This window comes from Anopheles marshallii, chromosome 2 (assembly GCF_943734725.1).
Source record: "Anopheles marshallii chromosome 2, idAnoMarsDA_429_01, whole genome shotgun sequence".
Classification (NCBI taxonomy): domain Eukaryota; kingdom Metazoa; phylum Arthropoda; class Insecta; order Diptera; family Culicidae; genus Anopheles; species Anopheles marshallii.
In genome coordinates, this window is record NC_071326.1 from 12,000,140 (window position 1) to 12,024,676 (window position 24,537).

General features: G+C 48.5%; 1 protein-coding gene across 1 annotated transcript in view; it reads right to left on the reverse strand.

The window, feature by feature from the left end:
- Nucleotides 1-1,121: 1,121 nt before the first annotated feature.
- Nucleotides 1,122-24,537, reverse strand: part of LOC128719921 (pair-rule protein odd-paired) — a 32,043-nt gene continuing 8,627 nt past the window's right edge. The window contains exons 2-3 of the mRNA XM_053813564.1: nucleotides 2,317-2,486; nucleotides 1,122-1,823 (exon numbers count right to left, since the gene is read on the reverse strand). Of these exons, the coding sequence (XP_053669539.1) occupies nucleotides 1,122-1,823; nucleotides 2,317-2,486 (872 nt within the window). The remainder of the gene's footprint in view (nucleotides 1,824-2,316; nucleotides 2,487-24,537) is intronic.

A 24,537-nucleotide genomic window follows, 5' to 3' on the forward strand; every position in this document is an offset into this window, starting at 1 on the left:
CCATCTTGCGCTAGACGACGCGCGAGAGCGAGCGAATGGTTCTCGCTCCCGGAACTTAAACTAAATCTTTGCATCTTTGTTTAAAACATCGACAATCCCGTGTGCTGCCGGTTAGCGTGTTTTTTGTGCGGCAACAGCCCCGAAACAGGTGGCAAATAGCTGGAGTCCACGATCGCCGGCTCGAAGGTAGTGTGTTCTGGTTTGTGTCTGGATCTACCAAAAACAATCCGCACCAAACAGCCATCTGCCCGCTGCACATCTTTACACACAATGTCCTTCGCTATTTACAGTTCTAACCGAACATGAATACATATATATATATCACACATATAACGTGTATCGCGCTTTCGTCACCGAGCAGCAATAAGGGTGGCCCCTCGAAGCGGTGCTCCAACAACTGTTGAAGCGAGCACGGCCAGTAACACTAACGCTGCTTCTCATCACTTACTTCAGCACAATGTTGCATTACTTAGTTCCCGTCCGCCCTCCGGAGCGCTCCGGAGTTTGTGGAGCGGACACCATAAAGATTTAAGCTACGAGAGAAGCCGCCTTTGCCGTGGTCTCGTCTAGCGAAAGCGCTTCGAAAAGAAAACACCAGGAGCAAAGCGAGCTGCACACTAAACTGATTCCGTTGAACATCCCGGCCCGCCTGCAAACGCTAACCGGTGTTGTTAGCCATTTTCAGCGGTAATTATTGATACAGGCACAAAATGGTATCAGTATGAATTGGTATGTTCGTACACTTCCATCCTCCGTTAGGCGAACCCCTCAAGCCCGTGAGGCGGGTTGATTGGGGGAAAAGGTAAATATGTTCATGCTGTTTGTTACCTTCGTTCTTCACTTTTTTGCTTTTTTGGTATATTGTATGCTTGGTGGAGTTGTTCCTTGCCCCGACAGAGCGACTCGGGGGACACTCTATCGGGCCGAAATTGAGGAGCTGATAAGACGTTTGACATTTTGCGCTACTGCTACTACAGCGATTGCATTTCCCGTTGTGACAGGCATCCCCCCTTCCCTTCCCTCCCCTCCTCTCCTCTCCCCCTAACGGGAAGGGCAACGGGAGATCGATCGCACCCGGATGCTTAGTAATTAAAGCACAGCTCCTCCAGCAGCAGCTAGTCTCAATAGGCCGTCGTCGGTCCGTGATGGACCAGATGGTGATGGTGGTGGTGGCTGAAGTGGTTCAGATGATTCATCGTGTCCGGTCCGGCGGGTGGCGTTGGGGAGTACCACTCGTTCGGGTGGTGCTGCGGGTGGTGGTACAGCAGGTGGTGGTTGTGGTGGTGCCCCACCAGCATCGAGGACGGGGTGGTCGCCTGCGGTGACACGGAGGAGGCCGGCGTTAGCGGTAGCTGCGGTGGTGGAGGCGCAAGGCTTGTCGCGTGGTTCTGCAACGACGCGAGATGATGCTGGTGCGAATGGTGCGACGAATGCAGGCTGTGGTGTTGATTTTGGCTAAGATGCGACGACGATGTCGAGGATGACGTGCCACTGTTGCCGGTGGCACCGCCCCCACTGCCACTGAGCGGCGGCGAGAGAAGGCTAGACTTGGAGGTGCTATTGTTACCGGCACTGCTGCCAGTTCCGCTCGTATTGTTGTTGTTGCTGCTGCTACTGTTGTTGTTGTTGTTGTTGCCGTGGAGGGAATCGGCGGTCGCGCTGAGCTTGCTCGAACCGTGCGAACTGTGACCGTGCGTGTCGTGCAATCGGCCAATCGATGGTGGTGTTTGAGTGCCGCCCGAGATGACACTCTCCGAGCTCGACTCCTCGCCGTCACTGTCGTAGTTGTGTGATGGAGACTTCTCGCCCAAACTTCCGTGGACCTGCAGAGATGGAAAGCGTACGAGGAAAGCGGAACAGTTAGACACTGGTAATTCTAGCAACGAGCAACGAAAAGCTTAGCACCTAACCAACAACAAATAAACGTGAGAATTGAATGTGAACACCCGCCCAACAAGACAATGGGAAACTGGAAACAGGAACCGAAAAGGGCATGCGGAACGGCGTGACCTGGCGTGCGTGTGCGAGTTAAAAAATCATCGTCTCTATCGGACCCGCTGGATCTCGGACAATTTATTTTTCACTCGTTGAACGCTCTCTGCCTGCCTTCCTCGGTACTTTCTGCTGTTTTACATAGCGAACGGTTTGCTTGTTGTACGGCCACTTTTATTCATCGTTCCAGCGAAACAAGGAAACAGCGAATGGAAGCGAGGGAACTCGCGTCTTGTACGTTGCGTGGCAATCGGCGGGCCGGTTTTTTTTTTTTTTTTGGTGCATGGCCCGAGAATGGGCAGACACGAGACGACTGACACTTACCTTCATGTGTTTCCTCAGCGATGATGGATGAGTGTACGATTTATCACAACCATTAACACGACAGTTATACGGCTTATCAGATGTATGGACGTGTGAATGTTTCTTTCGATCGGATGAATTAGCGAATCGCCTATCGCATCCCTCATGCTCGCACTTGAACGGCTTTTCACCTGTAAATCACCGGTAAAGGGAAGAAACGGAATGAAACGATGCGTTAGTAAGCGGTCGGAAACTTGGAAATTGAGTTGAAAAATTATTTCAACCATCTCGCACGACCATGTCGGAACGTACGGAATGGGATCTTGGGGCGATTGCGATTGCGCTTGGCTTTGACAGTTGCGTTCGAGTCGTTCGTCATCGTCGTTGTCGTGGTGGTACGTGTACATGATGTTAACATGAACAATAGGAGTAGTTTGCTGCAGTTCTGCGAGGCTGCAAACATCATTTAGTGGGCATGCTATTAAGACGCGTCCGTCCACTTCTGGATAGCGGGGGGAGGGGTGGGGGCGCAGAGAGTGTTTTGTCATCGAGTTCTGTCCTTTCATCTCGTTCCGCATGGTTTGCCGTTCATTTTCACAAACCCATATTCATCAAGTGATATCAGCGATCGAACACTGTTTATTACAGCGACCAAACAAAACAAAACCTGGCACGGAGTTCCACGTGTACCACGACCTCGTGCCTTTCCATCACATGCGATATTCAAATCGTAGTTTCCACCCCGTGCATGGCAAGGGCAAAAAAACGGCTACATCCATAAATCATAAATTTGGCGAAAAAAAAAGAAACACGCCAATACCGAAGCGAAGAGTGCGAACAAATCCTACGGGCTGGGTGAGAGTGCTCGGAATCCCAACTCGATCAACACTGGACAACGAAGGCCCAAACCAAAGCGAATCGTTCGAGCATAGTTCGAATGCCTTTCGAGGAAGGCAGGAACCAACACAGTCGGTGGGTCAGGCTGGCCATACACACACACACACACACATTGCATGAACCGGTCGGGAGGACCTTTGGAAGTTGCGCCAGGAAAGGACGACGATGAGGCTAGAATTTATGGTCGGGCGACGAGTCTGAGCCCGGGCCAAGGCTCGGTATGATATTTATGACGAGTCCCAGAATTTTGCTTGCATGACCATGTTATTCCTTCTGCGCCTGTGTATGTGTGTGTTGTTGGTTGTGCACATCCCGCTTGTTTTTTTTTGCAATATTGTCTCTCATTGTGGAATGTGACCTTCCTCGGGATTGCAGCAGAGCCCTCCTTCACGCAGGGCTTGCGTATTTCGATTTCAATGGATTTATGAGTCTTTGGAAGGAAAAATTAGTCAGTCAGAGCTCACTCTCTCTCTCTTTCCCTCTCTATCTCTTCTTGTGCTTAGCTGTTTCTGTGTCTATACTACTTTCCTTCTTCGCATATCGCCCATGAAGGTCATCTTCGCCAGGTACACGGCCAAGAGCTCGTGCTGCAACAAATGCAACAATTGCAACGGAATCTTATGGAAATTTTCCAAGAATCTACAGGCAAAGGATACCGGATTTGCTTCCACAAGACTGTTCCAGCGATGCTAATGTCCGCATCCTGCTTTCAGCTGCTGACTCACACGACGCATGAGAACACCGAGCAACAGAGCTCGATTTTACTGGTCCTTAACAAACTTCTGCGCTCAGTATCCTGAGAAAGAAGCTGGAAGGAAACCTGTCCAACGTCCCGTTTACCAGTGCGATGGGACAATTTTCAAAGCTCATAATAATCTTCAGAACAGTCATAAATGTTCTTCGGAAAAATTTATCTGCTCGCAAGATGCAACACTTTATTTCCAAATTAAATGGATTATTTTTATTCATATCTATCCGCCCTCTTAAAGCCTAACGTTCCTTCCCGATCTAACAGAAATGACTGTTTTGTAGAGAATCGAAAAAAATAGGGAGGATAACGATTGCCTTTGAAAGGAATTGATCGAACGTTGCGTACGGTGCGCGCTCCTCACGATCAAATCGATCGAGGACGGCAGGTTCCCTAACATTCGACTTCTACCCTTACTCTCTCTCTCTCACATACTCTCTGTCTCTCGAACCACACAAAGGAAATTGTTACCAAAATATAAAAATACTTAACCTTTTTCTTCCCAAATAAAACTGTCAGCCGGGATTTCACAAAAGCGAACACAATCCCGCGCGATCGGGATTGATACAGGATGGCCAAGGGTACGGGTCGTAATAAATGATCACTTTAATATGTTTGTCCAATGGCATCGAAGGCACCGAGGGCCACGGTGCTTAACGCAAGGGCGCAGTTACCCAGAGGTTGGTTCCCAGCATAAATTATTGAAAGCAAAGCCATGCTCCGGACGACAACGACAGGCTGCAGGAAATTAAACGGCTCGACGTACACGAAAAACTATCGGCCTCATTCTAGGCTAGTTCGATGATCTTTATCCCCTTTTGATGGGCGCTTTTCTATCTCTTTTGCGCGCGCGTTTGTGGCAGATAAGCCACCTCTTGGCTTCTGCACCAGATAGGTGGTAGACGACGATTAAGGTAATAAATAATTTTCGAATGATTTGACAAGTACGCTATTCTTCGACTCCTTTCGCTTGCTCAACGTCGTCCATTGCCTCCATTCATTCGTTTATGTGCACGGTTTTTTTTTTGCCGCGGTTTAATGCTTCCACAGATCACCATTACCGCCGGGTTTGACGAGCACCGGTCAGGACCCGAGAATCGTTGATCCTTTTAATAGTTTCCCAAACCAAGTCACACAAAGAACCAACAAAAAAAAACGACACCCGCATTTGAAAGTCCCTGCTAGAAACATCCTTATTCCGGACTATCGTTCGCGCTGCCTTAGCCGTTGTCGTTACAGTCAATAAACTTTCCACCAAATAATCACTTTATATTCCCAAACCGTCTTCGTATCGCCGGTACCGAATACGAATGCTAGGGCTTCGTGGCAAAAGGTTCGCTTTTCCTGCGACTATAAGCGTTATGATTATATATCATCCGCAAAACGGTTTTTATTAAAGTCAAACGGCTCTTTCGATCCTTCCGCTTGATTCCTTCGGCAATGCGAGTCAACGTTTGTCAGCGACACTTGCCATCGAAGGAAAGTTCTCCCCGCGCCCAGAATCAACATCATGCTCGACGAACGAAACGTGCAGTGGTTGAACCGAACCGAAAACCGTTTATTATGTATTCAGATTCAGATGTTGTACCCACCCACCGCAAAAACAGAAATGAATGTTATCCAGGATTTGTCTCCCTCAACTAGCTTGATTTTGTTGAGACGTTTTCCCCCGTAAGTCACCGCCATTGCAAAGCTGACTACGTCCGTGTTCCGGCTGCTTGCAGTACGCACAAAGGGTGTGAATCGTCGCATTTTTTACCCTGTGCCACCCCTTTGCGGGCAGAAGTTTTTATTTGTTTTCCTTCAATATTCTCGCACGTGTTTGCGAGCATATAATCACACGCATCGTCCGCAGTGACGTGCAGCAGGGAGTGCATTCTTCTGGCCTCGGTTTGTTGCCAATGTACGTTTGGCTCACACTCACATACGCTGTCTTTGTATTTTCCATCCAAACAGCGCTGGGTAAGGAAGGATTACGGTAAGACAGATTGATTTTGCTTATTGAAATAAATCGTTTAAATTGTGAAACTCAACTGGCTGTTTACCTTACAAGCTACGAGCCACGTAGAATGATGGATAGATTTGAAATAATTTTAATTAAACCATCCACCACTGGATCGTTCTTTCTCGCTTGCGTGTCTGTTCTGGGTCCTTTTTGAGCCGTGTTTGGTACATTGAAAAGAATTTAACGCCCGTCTAAATGTTCTCCATCGTTCACCTAATGCGAACCAGGCCGAAAATGCGTATGTAAAGCGATACTCCACACGAAAAGTGGGCGCCCCGACACAATTAATCCCTTGCCCTAGGTCCATCCCATTTATCTGGGCATCCATGGTTAGGCTTACTCATTTGAATATTTGACGCCAGTGTTACATAAAACCGAAACAAAATAAGGGAGGAAAAAAAAATTACCCAGAACCGTGAGCGTCGGCCCACGGGAGTGTATAATCCTTTCCGGAGCTTACCGAGCGGCAGCTCATCGATCGAACAACACCGAACACGAAAGCGAACGGGAGAAGACGACCGGACAGAACCAAAGCAAAACCGGGGAAAAGACGTACAAATTAACCGTTTCCGAAATTATTGTCTCTTAATATTCGAACGAACGCGTAATCTTCATCTTAATTTGACGAGATTCATCTTGCCTTTAATCGGAATGTCTTGCCGGTTGGTGCGGCGATGCTTCCCAGCGAACTGTGCGCGCGTGTGCGCTGGCAGCGGAATGAACACGCCCCGGGGGAAAAGACGTCGACTAGCCCCCGTGGCAAGACAAAGTGTGGCGTCAACGTGGAACCCTGGCGCACCCTCTTATCGTGTCGTCGAGATCGAGGGAATTCCTTGCTTCCCTTGGGGGAACCGATACCCCGGGCAAGGTGTTCGGGACCGTTCGGGAAAGCGCCAGCAGTTTGCCAGATCGATAAGGCTGCCCCTTGGAGACATCGCGAGACCTTCGAGATCGATCGTGATGAGTGGCCCCCGATAAGGGTTAATTAATGAGTGTGCGTTAATTATTACAAATGACCGCAGTGGGTAGGAGCGAAACCGGATCGATCGGGAACTGCGATAAAACCGAGGATGCTCCCTTCCAACGCCGTATAGTACACCCCAAAATGGGGAAATGTGATCCCCGCCAGGAGGAGGAGAAGGAGGTTGACGTGGTTCTTTATTTTACAGTGGAGGTTTTATGCAGCGGAAATCATTCCAATTCCATCCAATGTGACAACGTTCGTCGGGTAGCGCCCATTGGGAACGCATTCCATTCCACCAGTACTCCGTGTGTTTCGTGCGGATGTCAAATAAAGACTGGTGCGTGGATTTATCAAACATCAACCGGTGAGCCGGGAAGGCATGAATCCACCGAACTGGGGAGCCAACATCGGGAACCTCGCTTTGTACAGTATGTTTTCGACCAAACATTTGCCGCTTCTGATTCACGTTCGGTCAAACAGCATTCCTGCCAGCTCTAGTACCCAGATCCAGATCCAGATTCAAAAGCCAGTTTTTGATCGACAGTGATTTATGGACAGGGCTAAAGGGTCGCCTTTTCGGTAGCTTTAAACCGTAACATTATGGTGGATTAGTCCGGGACAAAAAAAAGCAGTTTCCAAATATTTGTTTCAAATAACGCCACCACGGATGGTGACCGATTGGTGGAAAACGGTTCCCTTTTGTGCCACACGCTAAGCTAACCTTGACTCGAAAAGGCTTTAAAATTGCATTATATTCTTCCAACCCCCGGCTAGGAGTGGGGAGGGCTCCACGGTTAGGGATTTCGGTCCTGGCTGTATTCAACATTATTTAACACGGCACCAACGACGAGCGAGACTGACGACGTGCCCACAGCCACAGCACACGGTTTGATTGTTGCTGTTTGCCGAAAAAAAAAACAAACCCATTTCCAGTTTTCAGAGCATCATAAAATCGTCATAAATTTCGCGGAAACCGGCGCCAGTCAACAACACCGGCTGGTTTGGCTGGTAGTAAAATATGATTTTAAATCATTCATCTCATTACGCGCTGCACCGTACGGATCGTTGCCGAGCAGCTGGTCCACGCACACCGCCATGCGGCAAATTCGCAGAATCGACCGAACGGCAAAGAACCGGCGACCAAACCACCAGGTCGTCCTGTCGGGCACATTTTAATTGCACCCAAAACGCCATTCCGAACGTCCTTTCGACGTGTGTTGCTCCGTCCGCCCGATCGCTGTTTAGATGGGTTCAAATACGCAGCTCGGCACCGACGGCAGAGAGATTTGGAGAGCTCCGAAAATGATTACCGCTGTGATTACAGTGGCTTTTATATTGAAATTAAATTATTCACCTTTCACCGGCTCTCTGCGTGCGCGGGGTGTCTTAATGAAAACTTTGTCACAATAGGCATTATTAATTTAATGTAAATGAATTACGAGCCCGCGGCAGGCAACCCACTGCTCGCCCAACGACACCGTGTAATCCTGGAAATGAATTAGACTATCAACTTTAATGGCGGATGTTTGAGGAGCGTTTCTACCGGCAAGCAAGGGAAACAGACAACGGACCTTTGCTTGCCTTTGCCGTACACAAGAAAATGGGAAACTTTCCCATATTCCGCGTGCAAAGTTCAAAGTTTGTGTTCTTGCGCCCGCCAAGCATGCGCCCAGTCCACCGCAACAGGACCGCAAAGTATACGCCACTTCGCAACGCAGCTTTACATAGTGTACACTCCACTCGACAAGGATGAATTCACTCCATTAAACGCGTAAGCATACACTTACAACCGTGAGCATACGCTACGGTCCATTTGCATTGCCGCTTAATACACCATGATCCACCCAGCAAAAAAAACCGTTTTGGCAAGTGTGCATGATACAACCCTTAAAACTCCCACTCACACACGTACACATACAAACAAACATACGTGGTTCCCAACCACGCTACACGGATCGTAGGTGTCACCAACAGATAACGAACGGTTTGACTTCTCGTTTTGTTAGGAACGAGATGGGGGAAGGTTTTTCCCACTTTTCACCATCTCACCAAACAGCAAGCGGCGCTCTGTTAGGGAACCCCACCCCCGCCCCAAGTAATGCTCCACGGCCATGTTCAACCAAAAGCGTATTTATCTGTGTTTGGTGTCACGCAAACATTGCCATTTTGGTGTGTTATTGTGCCGGGCTGTTAGATTTTCCTAATGAGATTGAGGGGAAAAAACGATCTCGCCTGTACGGGGGCGTGAGAGCGGTGAAAAGCGGGAGTGGTTGCATTGGGATGGGTTGTTGCTGATGATGTGACTATCCCTGTGACGCCACTACTAGCACGCTCGACTAAATCGTTTGCCACTGGGGGGGGAGAGATGGTTTCGGTTCTGTTTCGGAGGGGGTGACACCAAAAACTCACCCTTCATTGCGTGAACGTGAGCAAGATGAGCGATGAGTGAGTGAGCGGCCGCTCAGAAGCACATGAATGAACGGTTGGCGTTTGCTGGAGGAAACCTATCGTTCCGAGCCTTTGTCCTTGGAACAATTGGATTTCCATTCAACTTTCCAGCGGTAGCTCCTTCTTAAGCTTCAACGCCATCACACGTTGCGTGCCGTAGTATATAAATTGTGTATTTAGCCCGTTCCTGGCCGAATGTGTATATCCAAGGGTAGATTTAGTTGTCCGCTGTAGTGGAGCAGATGGTGCGTGACATTGTGCCGTAACGACACTGACTACGCAATGCTACGCCATTTTATTAAGATGTTCCACTGTTCCACGCTTCAAGATATCGTTTATTTAAAGTTTATAGCATTTTGGGGCGCTGTTTACACACCAACATAAAAGAGTGCTATAAAACTTCCAGGTTATTGCTGACGCTCCCGACCGCAAAGCCGAGATTTGCAATTTTAGTATTCAATTGAAGCATTCCATTCACCTACGCAATCATCGGGAAACGTTCATCAACTAAAGAGTGTAGCTGCGAGCTACACGCGAGATCATGCCCGGGCGCGAGCCAGTAAACGCTCGCCCGATGAATCATGTTGCGTTAATTGACATGTTGATAGATCGTTTAAGTTGCCTAAACGTGAGAAACAACAACAAAAAAAAAAAACCTGACGCACCGGAATTCGGCCTTCGGGCGCAAACTTCCATCAACCAGGACGAGCAGTAAATGCAGTTCATTCCTGAACCCCGCGACTACACGGAACGAGAATTCCGCGCAGGACGCAGCATGTACTGGCCAGCATCGAGGATACACTCTCTGTTCCAAGCGGTGTGAAGAGTGGAAAAAGAATGCAAATGGTCGTGGTGTGAGCAACAGTTGGATGAAATTGATTTCAAGCTCGTTTTTCTGAGCAGAAATGTGGCTTTCGGAATCCCTTAAATCCTTTTTTCTATGCTATTTTTATGGTGTTTTGGGGGTCGTAAAGGAAGACCCCGTGAATCATTAGGCGAACAGGTAGGTCAAATATTAATTAACAAATTACGTCTATTTTTAGGCCTGTGATTTGAGTGAGGTCCCAGCGCGTCTACCGCAAGACCTGAAATTCTCCGAACATCCTGATCGTTCATCTTCGATTATTCACGTACAAAGCACAGGCAGAACAGAACCTGCTCCGTCCGAACCACCATCGCCGTGAGATTCTTCCGCGCAAAAAATACGACCTCACCCCGGCTTCGAGTATTATGATTAATGGTTTTCCGATTCCAGCGAAGGTGTACGAGGCATCTCGGACATTAGGGCCGGGGTGGAAAGGAGGATCAGAAGCGGGCGAAAGGCAGGCATAAACAGGCACGAATGGTATTGATGGAGATTTTTCAAATTCTCCTTAAACAATGGACACAAACCTACCCAGAGAGGGAGAGAGAGAACTTCACGGATCGCTAGAGGAGATCCCGCCGAACAGACAAGAGCCTCCGGAGATACAAAGTTCCGTTTCGTTCTGGTGGGCCATACGCTTTGGGTGAGGTGTCCAAAAGGAAGCAAGAGACCCCAGGGGGAAAGGTAGTTCGAAAACACAATTCAGCAACCAAGTACGAAACAACAACAACAACATCAAAAACGACCACTACAAACAACATAAACAAAAACATAACAGAGCACATGTATCTGGAAACCAGATATGGCCCGCGTGTGGATCTTTTGCGGGCGAATGTGTTCATTCGAGCCGTTCGTTTGCGTTTGCTGGGGCGCATGTGTGCGATGTTATGCGTTATGAGACCGTAGCCGAAAGCGCTGGGGATGAAAATCGTGTCTGATTGGAATGTTTTCGTTTGTCTGCTTTTTTTGCGATCAATATACACAATCTGGTACCTGGTCATCAAGCGTCTGGTGTGAGGGGTCTCCCCAACCCCGGTACAGATCGGGTCCGTAATCTGACGATGAAGACTTGCTCAAAGAACCGAGCTACCGACCCTGGAAAGGAATTTGAACAGAGCCACAGATGACGGTTTGCTCTTGGAGCTTTGTCCACCTGAGAGTCCGTAGACCAGCGAGGGAGGTGGGGGGGATCAGAGGGTCCAATAGTGACCGACATCAGCCACCAACCGGTGGAGCCCGACAGAAAGGAGGCATGAAACTAATTAAGAAATTATCTCACTTTTATCATCTACGTCACGGCTGTCAAACTCTAAGGGGGGGAAAAACCCCTCTGGACGACTATCAAATCTCGGACAACACCGATCGATTCTGGTCAGCTGTCGGCCGGTTTGGGAAACCGTTTCGTCATACGCGTCATAGGGAGTGAAAAATTCAAAACTGACCCAGATGTGCCGTTGACCCCTGCGCGGAAAGTTCCACCGTCAAAATGGATTCATTCGAGCGCGGATGACGCACTACGCACCGGTAACAAATCTGACAGCCGAGTGGATCGCGACTCGCGTGGATCTTACGTAAACCATTTGTCACTTTGCTGCACCCGCCCCACACCCAAGGGGGCGTACCACTGGGAATCAATTAGAACGAAGATGCAGAATTACAGTTCCACACGCATCATACACTGTTTACAAGAGAGCACCCTACTTTCCGTTTCGATCACTGTGTGTATTTGTACACGGCGGTAAGTTCCGCCGGTTCCACGGTGTCTGTGCAACACCACAACACCATACCACGTGCGTCCGCAGAGCGAGCAGCATGTCAGAATAATTTTCAAACAAACAAATAGCGTGTAAATTAATCACCTGCCGTGGCACGGTGTCTTCTTGTTGGCTTTCCTTCCTGCATCCGTGCTTCGATTAAGTGCAGCGAAAGTGAACACGCACACACGAGATGTTTGTGAGGGGCAGGGTGGGAACGGGGACGGTATGCCGGAGGCATTGCTTAAGTGCATGTTGTTTATCCATGCTTCAGCGGACGGTTCGAGCACCAATCATACAACCCGAGAGCAGTGCATGTACTCGATGCACCTTTCGCGCGTACCAACGATCATGGAGCCACACCGTCACATTCCACGTCCACGTCCACGTAGCCAGTGACAGTGAAATGTCAACGAATAGAATCCGACTGTTCTACATGCTCTTGGGACAATAAAAAAACTACATCCCAATTGAACGCTCATGTGCACAAGTTCATTGTGAGGGGTTTTTTTTTTGTTGTAGTCTAAGATGATGATCCACACAAAACAGAAACTGATCACCTGTAATTCAACCATATCTGTTGTTTGGATAGCGTAGAAGATCCAAGCGCTTTTTTTCCCCCCACTTCATCGACCCACGTTTCCATCCCGGGACAGATGGTGTGCAGCTTCTGCGTATACATATGGGATAAAAATTTATCTCTTAATGGTTTTAGCGTTATTTAGCGATCCTCATTTAGATCGCTGCCCACAGATAATGCGCAGTCGATGGGGCGCAATCATATGCGCAGTGTGCTCACCACGAAAGGCACACGCAAATTTCCACCACCGAAGCAGAACCCTCCCCGTCCCGGGGCAGTAGTGAACGGCGGGAAGAAAAAGCGCTCGCTCACACACACAAAAACGAGCGCGCGCGCGCACACGCTTCGAAAAGGATTATATTTCATGCTATTAGTGCCTTTGTTATTAGAATGGGAAGATGTTTTACAAGATAATCGTTCAGTCCGGGTAGAAATAGGCTCGAATGAAATCGAGGAGCTACGCACACCCGTCGTCTGTTGGACGAAAGATGTGTGTGTGTGTGTGTCGAAGATGATTAAATTTCTTGCCCCATTGCCAGACGGCTGCTCCGTTGACATTTCCGTGGTGAATCATCATACGTCACGAGGTTATTATTGTTTTGTCTCTAAAACTCTCGCAACGATTTTGATCACTTGTGGAGCTTCCATGCCTGACCAGGATTTTTTTCATAAGACGCGATCTTTATACAATATAGCTTATAATGTAAACCGCGGATCATACGCGCAACTGGTGGCACGATCGCGAAACGTGAATTGAGATGGTCCACTTTACTTCGGCGGCACTTCATAATTTTTTTCTCTGCAATACGCCATATACGTGACCGGTCACCGCTAGTCAATTGGTATCTTCCTTTTTAGAGAAAATAACAATTTGCGTCGTTTGCAAACCCTTCGGGTACGGACTGCAGTCGCGGCGTTTATGGGGGAGGGAAAACCCGAGCCCGCAGCAGATGCAGAGCTGTCCGGCGTAAAAGGAGATCACAATTGCACAAGCTCATAATTTATATCCACAGCGTACTAAATTTATGCGCAGCTTCCCAACATCAGGTCAGGTGTGTGAGTGTCATGGAGGGCCATTCTTGTGGGAGAGAGAAAGAGAGAGACTGCGTGGCCTCTCGGGGTTGTGCAGTGAACGTCAGTGTGATTCGTGGAAAACCACAAACCCCACGAGCCACACCGTCATATGCATCGGGTGTTATCGGGTGAAATCAATAAAAATATATAACACTCCCTTAAATCAAATTGCACGACTCTACTCACGACCTTTGTCCTTCCTTGCAGCAACGGCAGCAACTGCAGGAAACTGCCGGAAAGCGTGTCCCGACCGCATCCCAATATACCACCACACCGGGCCGAAAGGACCGGCCAACCATAACTTTACTCTTTCGCCTCACAATCCAGTTGTTCAATGGTTCCCAACCGCCCCCGAAACACAATCAAAGACACACATGTGAATGGAAGTCACTGCGGGTTCGTCGGGCAGGCCAAAAAGGGATAACCTTCCCCATGCTTCCCTCTTCACCATGAAGTGCAAGGGTGGAAAATGTGAGTATGTGTAAAAAAATTAACAATCTCGATCTATTGTCTTCGCTCACGGGACAGACGCCCGGTTTTCCATCCCTCCCCTCCCTCGGGTGAACTTTGTTTCAGATTCCTTTGGTCCTGTTTTTTGCCCACTACCCCTCCCTTTTCGCCCCCCTCTATTTTTGGACCCTGAGCTCATGTTTTCATTGGAAAATCGTGCCATTCCACTGCCCGTTCCGTGTCTGTTATTCGGACGAACCAAAACCAACCCTGAACTGCATCCCCCATCCCGCAGTCACAGTGACAACTCATGTTACGAGACGAACTGCACCAAAGGACGCAGCGAGGGTTAGAAGCGAATCTTTGCATCGCGGACGCTCGCGAATGCCAGCCATATTTTCCCCCTACATTCCGATCCGAAGCGATCGATTGCGTTCAGCAGCCCATGGCTGGGGCTATCGGTACAGGCACTTGCTCAGACACAAACCACGAGCTGGGCTGTCACGGGTCCTTCTGCCATCTGTTTGTGAATCTCTACCGGGTACCAAAGCGCAGGACCGTCAATTCCTCAACGATCGACATTTTGGCGCTAGTTCCTAGACTTTAAACCCGAGTAAACTGCTGCATACCTGTGCTGCTTGTCTATGCCACCCGATGTACGTTCGCTCCTTTCGCCTTTCCAATCCCGGAATCATGACCAAGATGATGATGACGATAATCATAAGTTGTACAGAAATTGTCTGTTCCCCCTCCCCGCCATTGGTGAGTGTGTTGTTGGCATGGTAGAAGCAGCCAAGTACCGCTGCTGATGGGACTGCTTCCATATTGTTCCACCATCGTTTACCAAGTTTCCGCTTGGCTTTTTTTTACGCTTATCGTTCACCGTGCTGCCCGACCAGGTTCCGTGACCAGATCGGGGGTTCGTCAGTGGCTCTTCCTTCTTTTTTTTATTACCAAACAACATATTATGTTTTTATGGAGTCTGCGGTTTGGGAAATGTGCAAAAGCGATCCACTCCACCGTTCGCGTCCGCTCGCGAGCGCACAATGTCAAATATTTGCATACGATTATTTCCATTACAAAGCAATCAGCCGTTTTGTTTTTTTTTTTCGCGCACATAGTCGCAAGATAATAAATTATTTATTTCATGATTTTTATGAGCTCCAGCACGGACGGCTTTTCCACTTGGTGTGCCAAAAGGGTTTCTCATAGCGCACCGGTACGGGTCCGTATGGGCATATAGTGACTTTCTATGGTCGCGACACAAGTACAGTTCGCCGACAAGTTGGGTATCGTGGCTGATTTTTAACACAAATGAACCAAACGACGAGATGACATCGCTTCATAATGACCTTCCTCAAGCAAGTTTGCTACATTGAAGGTCTCCGTTTTTTTTTATTCCATTAACTGTCGATCATTCGTCAACGGCGGCACTGGACCGTCTATCCATTGGAACTCACGGTATCGAACATGATTAATAGTGCTGGCCCACGGTTGCTAGTACTGGAAGTGTTGCAACCTCACTACTTTATTGTAAGCGACGCTCTTTGCAGACCATCTCCCAAGGCATTGCCCGTTATTGCCCGTTCGGCAGAGGCGAGGGGGGGGGGGATTGCATCATGAAATAATTAAGACTTCATAACCACACATACACGCTGCTGCAGCATCCAATGGTTTGTGTCATTTATTGCGCACCCATTAGCGTGTGTCCTTCAGCTGGTGCGAAAACCCGTACTAGAATGGTGTACGGGGTGTGGTGCAATCACCATCATTCTCCTTCTGCGGAAACTCGCCGATCCCGGGCATCATTAGGCAACGGCAGAACGCAACCATTATCAATACAGACCGTGTCCTTCCACGGTTGACGGTTTTCGCATCGCTTAGTAGAGCTTATTCGTTCGGTGGTACCGGTAGCAAGCTGGAACTAGTTTTTCCCGTCACCGGCACCGGGTCGCGTCTTCTAGCGTTCGTTGCAATAGAACCAGAACGAGTCTGCGGATGAAAATCGGAGGCATACAAAACCCGGGCGGTGCCACGGCGATATCTCCAAGTCGAATAAAAGCGAATGATGGTTGACCGAAATCCAAAACCGTACCAGATCGCACCAGATGACAATTGTCAACTAAACAATCCCTTGCCAGTAGATGGGCAACGACTCTGCAGCCTCCTCATTTGTCTGCGCAAATATGACGCCAATACAAACAGCACACCACGGACGCAGCTACCGTACTGTGTTGTGCAGCCCTTCAAGTCGCCTTGATAAGTCTGCTCTTGAGTGATCTTTTTTTTTGTGTTTTGTTTTGCTTGCCTTTGTTTGTTGGTCTCGTTTCTCACTCGCTCTTTTAACCGCCCGAGCCCCGGGGTTGTTTATTTATTTCTGTTTACGGTGCCCGGTATTGACGCGACACCACAGCCATGATTAGGATGATGAATGAACTGACGAAAACAATGGCGGTTTAATGCTTGCCGTCTCGCTTTACCCGGCAACAACGCTGGCGGCTGGCGGTTTAGTGGTCACACTGCTCTTCTCTCGAGCGACGAATTATGTCCTCTTCTGTCGCGCTAGTGCATTCGCCATGGTATTAAGCACTCGGAGGCCACTCGGAAAGCAGTCGATGAAGCGCTACCCTCGTCCCTTGTTTGCCATTGTCCCGGGGGAGGTGAAAAATCTCCCTCATTTCCTGCTTTTGTCCGCAGCCGACAGCATCGCACCGTCGCACTTAATCGCACCCGTGCTAAACGGAAGGAAGAACAACCCCGTACCCGTATCCATGCGCCGTAAGCCCGGGGTGGTAAGCCAGCGATGAGCACCGATGACACAAACGGACGAGAACGGGACTCAAACAGAAGTAGGCTCAAAAGGTCATGAAATCGAGGAAGAGAGTATTTAACATTCAGTGGTTATTAGCAGAATATTTTCGTACACCTCACCACCCGGCCCGGGGTAACGCGACAGCGAAAGGGAGAGGGTCACCAAATGGAAACAGTATTTCCTATCGCTTCCTTCCACGCTAATGCGCTGTTCCCCTTTGTAGAAGCTGTCTGCAACCGTACGCAACGTTGCTAAACTCAGGTAGAAACAAAGATGTTTTCACCCCAGAAACCTCAGACGATCCTCATCCGTTGTTGTGTCTTATTCACCAGGACCAAATCGTCCTCATGCGTTCGGAGATCGAAGAAACATTCGAGTGCGAGTAGTTTTTTTTTTTGGCAGGCAAACTATACACCGCAACCTCCGTAAAAGCTCAAGGATCATGAGCTGAGGATCGTGTCTGTTTGTTTGCAGAGCGATCATCCCTCAAGAGGGTGAGGTTACACACGGTGGTTTTCACGTCATCGCCGAGGATCGTTGGAAAGTGAACCCATCGGCCACAGCGACGCACAATAGCAGCAAAAGCACAGTAGACAACACAAAGGAAACAAATTTCACCATATCTTCGCCGTCCTTCCTTGCGCCGGTTGTACGGATATTGTGCTTGAAAAATGGTCCTTTCGTAAGCTATCGTCCAAAAATCCTTCGGAAAAGAATCGATTCTAGCAGGCATTGCTGGCACCGTACCGGTGCAGACCGGTACGCCTCGGTTGCTGTGCGCGAATGTCAGTTTCGATTTCGTCGGCACACTTTGGCCTGTGAGGTCTCGTTTCTTGGTAGTTGGATCATTGGATTGCACGGGTGTTGGTGCCTCCTTCACAGCGGTTCGGCTGACGAGTTTCCCAGGGTGTCGAATTACGTCTCGATTCTTGCGGTGATTGAAGGTGGTCGGATCTTTCATTTCATTTCCAGTTTGCTCCACTTTTCTCATCGTTACTGGCTTGCGTATCGCTAATACGTGATGGCGATGGTGAGAATTTTCCAATGTTCGACTTGCGAACCAAAGTACCTTTTCTAGCACGGGGAAAGCGAATCGACAAACCCACGCCATGCCAACGTTGCCGGTGAAAACTTTCTGACGCAGGATAAAACCATTCAACTTTTATTTTTGTGTAAACTCTACGCCACCTCTACCAGCTACGCGGGAATGGAGCGTGTTTCATTTTTCCTGCACCACATCTACTCGCTCATAAATTAAACTTTTTGACAATATTAAATTCGCCACAAAACGGCCAACTCTACATGATACGCATCGCAACCAGCAGACGGAGGTATCTTCCAACAAGCTGGCACGAACTAACAAAAAAAAAGTACGAGATGGAAGGATTCGGCTACATGCCAGAGACCACGAGATAGCGCTGGAACGTGTCGAAATTGAAACAATAGAAGCGTTGGAAAATTTGTTCGCACGGAATGACCACGCTGCCATCGGCACAAGGGCAAGAAACGAAGGCAACAGAAGAGAATAACAAGATAACTCAACTGTCAAAACGATCAGCGAATCGTGAGATTCAAACTTCCAGCCAGCAGAGAAGGTGGTGAAAAAGCCCTGAACGCTCCAAAACACCAGCGCTGGAATTCGAAGCCGGTACCAGTCGAAGCGAAACCCTTTCCAACGATCACATTTGATTGCCTTCCTTTCAGACTCGGTGGAGACTCGGGTGTCCTGGGATGTGGTTGGTAGCGTAAGAAATTGTGCCTGTTTTTTTTCTTCTTTTGCTTTCGTTGCCTTTATCATCGTCCAAAAATGTGTTATGTTGTCAGAATATTTGAAGCTTACGTTTTGCCTTTCGGCGCCATCCGCCTCCCGCACCGGAGTTTAGAAACGTTGTTTCGTTAGCTCGGGCGGATTAGTGTTTGGCAGCTGGCAATGGCCGAACGTATCCGATGCATGGCACCGGCGGACGCTCGAACAAGATTGACCCCCGGTACATGACACACCGCCCAAATGTCCGAGTCTGTTTGCCTCGGTTAGTTCTGCCCGGCTTAACCTACTTGTGTCGGGAGCTGGTCGTTGAGATGCCAAGGTTTGTCATTTCCAGGACACGGTCCACTGACACGCGATACTCGCAACCAACGACCGAGCAGAATTCATAGTTCATCGCCCCCGAAAGACAATGTCCTGCGGTGAGTGACGCACACAAACTGCATCTTGTTTTATGTCCGTTTCGATTGTTTTCTCGATGTCGACGTTGCGGTTCGTACGGGCATGCAGCTCATTTTATGGCGAAGAAAGGCCAGCGCCAGTGCCACAATGGTAAGACTTTATGGAACGATTGCTCCTAACAGCGCATCGTTAAGGACAGCAGGATCATCGCGGGAATAGGAAATTTCTCGCACAAAACAAAAACAAGAATCATTCAATTAAAAACGTTTCCACCGAATGGCTGAAGTGGAATCGAATGCCTCTGGACCAATTGCCGGAGGTACCGTTGAGGTTCGCTGGCACCGGAACGAACCGTCCGAAAACGATGCACTTTAATTGGCTACGGCAGAGCATTAAAACCAATAGCAGTTAATTGTGGGATGGAACGAGCACACGAGCGCCATGCTTTTGGGGCGAAATGCAACATTCCACCTCCCCCCCCCTACCATTCCGCCTCCCTCAATCCAATGGTAGAGTCGTTTGTGCCCTCTAACCAACCAATCGATCCTTTCCCGGACTCTTTCATCGGTATCAAATTACGTCGTAAAAGTAAATCATTTATTTTATTATCGCTATATCACCCCGGTAGAAGCTCGTTTCCTTTGGGGAGTTTCTTTCGCTTGCCACAAGCGAATAACAAACTCGATCGATGAAGGCACTCACACAGGATCATCACACAGCGCAAGAAGGTATGGAGACGCACGATGCAATACGTTGCAACTTCCACGCTGGCGTCTTTTCACTTGCTCGAGGGAAAACGGTTCCGGAGTTGTTACGATTTACCATCAAACCACGAACAACCATCAGCTCCGGGAGAGTCGTTTGGAATCAGAGTAAACATTAAACAAGCACACACACACACACTCGGTGCATAAATCGCCTTCGGCACTTGGTGGTGATTAACTCACCTCATGCGAGGTTCGTCGCCTTGCACCTTGTTGAAACGGTGCGCACAAGGCACTTCTTCTCACGGTAATGGATGTCAGAAGTGAGAACGAGAGAACAAGAATAAAACTAACATTTACTACCCACCCTTTCCCTCAATACTACTCCCCGGGAGCGCCTACTAGATGGGGGGGGGAGACTTGGTTTGTGTTGCGAGTGGGAGGCTGCTTTGTTTTGCTGCCGCATATTGAGATGTCGTGCGCACCGGTTTGTTCGCGTCGCTTGTGGGGCCATCTGCAGCTCCATTATTCTCCAATCATCATCACACCTCTGTGCGTTGCTCTCTTTCATACGCAATCGCTCATCTCAATGGCGGCGATGGGATGGCTGCGGATGAGTTGCCTTTACTCACCACGAACAATATTCCCTCTCACCACTGGAGCTCACCATCGGAGCAGTACTCACCAGTGGGCACTGTTGCTTTGCCCGTCGCCCGGAAAAGGTGCAAGGTAATGCGTATTGAAATGTCATTTTAACAAGTTACCCCCGCGGGGCTCTCTTTGCACCCGGCGTGTGATACTTTTCTGCCCAAAATGCTGTCATACATTTACATAAAACAAACATAATTCTTTCCATCTCGTTCTCGTTGTTTCGTTCTGTGCACGTTTACATCTGGCCCCACCGCTGATCTTGGGCTCAACTTGTTGGTGTACCCTTTTTTCTGATTGCTTTTTTTAGCTGAATCGAAGAAGTAAGGGAAAAAAAGAAAGAGCCCCGGAAAGGTTGCCTTAAGGGCTCCATTGGAAAGCAGGCTCAAAGGGATTTGACACTGGGGCAATATTGTGGCCAGGGTTTGCTTATTTTTTCTCGCCCTCCTTTACATCGTTAACCTTCTCAGTACGATCCCTTTTATGAGACGGTATTGGTATGTGTGTTTGCATACACTTAGATACACCTACACGCACACACATTCGATTTTGCTCCTATTTTTATGCTCGTCTAATTTATGGCGTGGTAATGAAATTTGGAGAAATCTTTTCCCATCACCGGGTAGAACACCAGAAAAAATCAAGCCCACGGATCTTTTAGCGATGCGCCTCCGCGTTCGCGTTCGCGGGACGACGGGAATGACGGTGTTTCATTTGATAATTTATCGCATTATTATGGAAATTCTAACCCCAGCGTCCCACCAATCGAACAACCGTTCCGGAAGGTATGATTTAGTGCACCGAAACCGAAAACCGTGGCGAAAAATTAAACGAAAGAAAAATCCTCCCCACAAGGCCGTGGCCGTGTTTCTCTGTTGGGGCAAACGAACAATTAAAAAGGCTCACAAAGATGGTATTCGCGTTGGGAATGGCAACAGGCAACAACCTCCACCCGGCCAAACGCCAGACACACATTTAGCGGCCACAGCGAGATGGAAACACAAACGGTTCGATTGTGAGTTATGGTGTGCTAAAAGATTCTATCCTGCACGGAATGTTTTGCCTCATTTATTATCACGCGAAGGGTTTCTACCTTTTCGCGAGCTGGAAACCCAACGTGGAATGCGCGAATTGTGTGGACTAGACGCAAGCGAAGATAGACAAACAAAAAATACCTCTCACACATACGGTACATAAAATATTGGATAATATATCTGCTATTAGCTTAGCACATCGTTAGCACGACGACACCAGGCGTGGCAAAAAGAGAAAGCGAACGAGAACGGAACGGGATCGCCTCAATGACAAACGAATGATGCACGGAAGGGTCGGATCGCTCGGATCGATGCAAACCACACTCACACACGTACGCCAAAGGTGTCCTCGTCGTCTTGTTTGATGTGCAACAAAGCGCGAAACCCCTCTGGAAAGGACGAATCACAAAAGGGAGTGCTGATATACCAGACCTACCCGAACAGGGCCGGGGCATCGGGATCAACATTTAAGGGGAGGGTTTCCACGGCCGACCGGCAGCCGAAAAACGTGAAAGATCATCGTGATTAGGCCGGTTATGAAGCGTGAAACGTAATGACGATGATAAGTATCATCCGACACATCCGAAGGGACCAACGACAACATCATCACCGTCATTCGCCATCATCCCCAGTATGTTACGCCCGGGAAAAACGGGTTTATAAGCTGCTCAGCGACGCAACCGTGCGGATAGAAGAAAAAAAGCGTAATCGTACGGAGTACAGAGTACCGGCAAGGCAACAAACAAAAGGCAACGGGCACCCTACACACAAAAAAACACTAGCCAAACCCGACCAAGCAGCAAATGGTTGCCGCCGAGTCAATGCGGGATAAAATAAAGTCCTCGAAAAAAGTCTGGCACCACCATCGAACCAACGCGGTTCGGCTCCGTTCGGCGATGACACCCAAGCAAAAGGGGGTAAAAGGGCCTGTGAAGGGTTTAGTTTTTAATAACAATTCGATCATCTGTTCGCATTTTTTGCTGATGTTGCCGTTAAAAAACTCACCCGCCATCTTGTTTGGTTTGACACACCCCTTACTAAAATTAAGCCTTACAGCTAATTCTTGCATGGGTTTAGAACCATTTTTTTTCTTAACACCAAAAACATTAATCATCCTGTTTCGGTGAATCGATGCGTAGAACAATTAAATAAGGCTGTGCAATAAATGCAAAATGTCAAAACAATCATTACTGCGCTTCGTGATCCTGCGCCATTTTAGATCGCCTAAAGCAAAATTGGTTCCAAATTAACGTTGGAAGTTATCAAATCGGATATTCAATACAACAAATCTTATAAAAAATAAATGTGTGGATGAGTTTCCACCATCGCAACCATCGGTTGCACAGTAATCTAAACGATTCGTCAAATTGCTCAATCATCGTCACCTATTGCCCATCTCGAGTTAAAATCTTAACACATCGTTATCGTGATCCATGTTCATCATAAGCTAGGCTAAGCCTGTTCCAAAATAGCGTCCACAATACCGGTACCGCGGGCAACAAACGTGTCAACCTACATCGTTGTTCCCTATAATCGTTCCATTTCACACGCTTTTCAACAACTTTCCCAAACAACACCTTACACAATGTGCTCGGCCTAATCCTGCCGTTCATCCCGCATCCGTTTCGAGTGATCTAATCCAGTTTCTAAGTAGCTTTACTCACTTTCATCTTGGATACGGGCAAGGGCAACAATGTTCCTTTAAAAAAGCATTCACGCTTTCACTCTCTCCCTTCTCGACAAGGATCGAGATGGCTCATAATCCATGATGGCCGTGTGACAAGCTTGTATGAAGAACCGTTTTGCGACAATCGAATACACCTTTCGCTTGCCGAATACCTGGCAAACACACACACACACAGTCCCCGTGCAGCGCTTCAGCATACTTACATGTTTATTTATTCCCGCACAAAGTTGCCTCTTTGCTTTCTGCCCCGCAAAATCCCACCCCGAAGAAACGCCGGTGGGTGGAACAACAAACAAAACTTTTCCTTCACAAACAAAGCGCTCCGAAGGAAGGAACGGTTGAGGCGCTTGGCGAAAATGGAACCGAATGAAAAGGATCCGACCATGAGCTTCCAGCAAACAACACACATCCTTAACACCGCATAATCCTTCGACCTGTGTGTGCCTTTCGTCCCGAAATTGCCGTGCCCCGTACGATGAACTTTTTGGGGAAAAACACTCACCCCTAGGTACATGTGTTTGAGTACCGGCCAGCTTGATTAGTTATTGAATGCCTGTTCTTATCCTTCTCGCCGCGCTTCCAGCGCTCGAAACGCTCTTGATCCTTTCTGATCCTCGATACGCCCTCTTAAAGCCAACTTAGCGAAAGAAAATCGGACCAAACTCCTGCCGAACTCCGGCACGCTGGTCTTGCGGGGAGTGCGAAATGTGTGGTTCTCGAGAGGTCCTTTCGGTGTCGGGTACGGCCACATTGTCTTTTCGACAACGAAACCCCCGGCAAAAAAAAAACGCCAGAAACCGGCCGGATTAGTGCAGCACTGTGTTTTCTACGTTCTTCGCTCAACTAGATCCATTTCCAAATTTGCAAGAAACCTAGGCACGGAACGGTCGAGATTGCTATCGGCGATGTGGAGGAAAGCTATTGCAAAATTAAGATAACATTATGCGCTTACAAGATTTATGTGCCAAAATTGCTTGCCGCCCGCTTATCAAGCGGTTCCGATCGAGCGAGGGAAAGATGGATGGTCCTCGGAGCCCAAGAGTTTGCGGAGAGAGCCTTTTGCATCCCAGTCCTGTGTAGGCCTGTCAGATCCGTCCGAAACCGAGCCAAAGTGAAGAGGAGGAAAGGCAAGGTAACTTCAAATTGAAATTACCTAAGAAGTCAATTTTGAGTCGGTCGTTTTTTTCCCATCTCCTTCTTCAACTTGACTGTTTTTGATGTGCGTGATTTTCTTGCGGCCCTTCTTCGCGCCCTCCTCCCCCAGGGACAGCTTGGCCCGAGTGCGAGACGAGGTTTATATTTTTTCGCTTCCGTGCTCTACTTGGCGCCGAACCACCGTACACCACCTTCTACACACACCCTTGTCAAATAACACAAAACATCCTCCGAACTGTCATATCTTGAT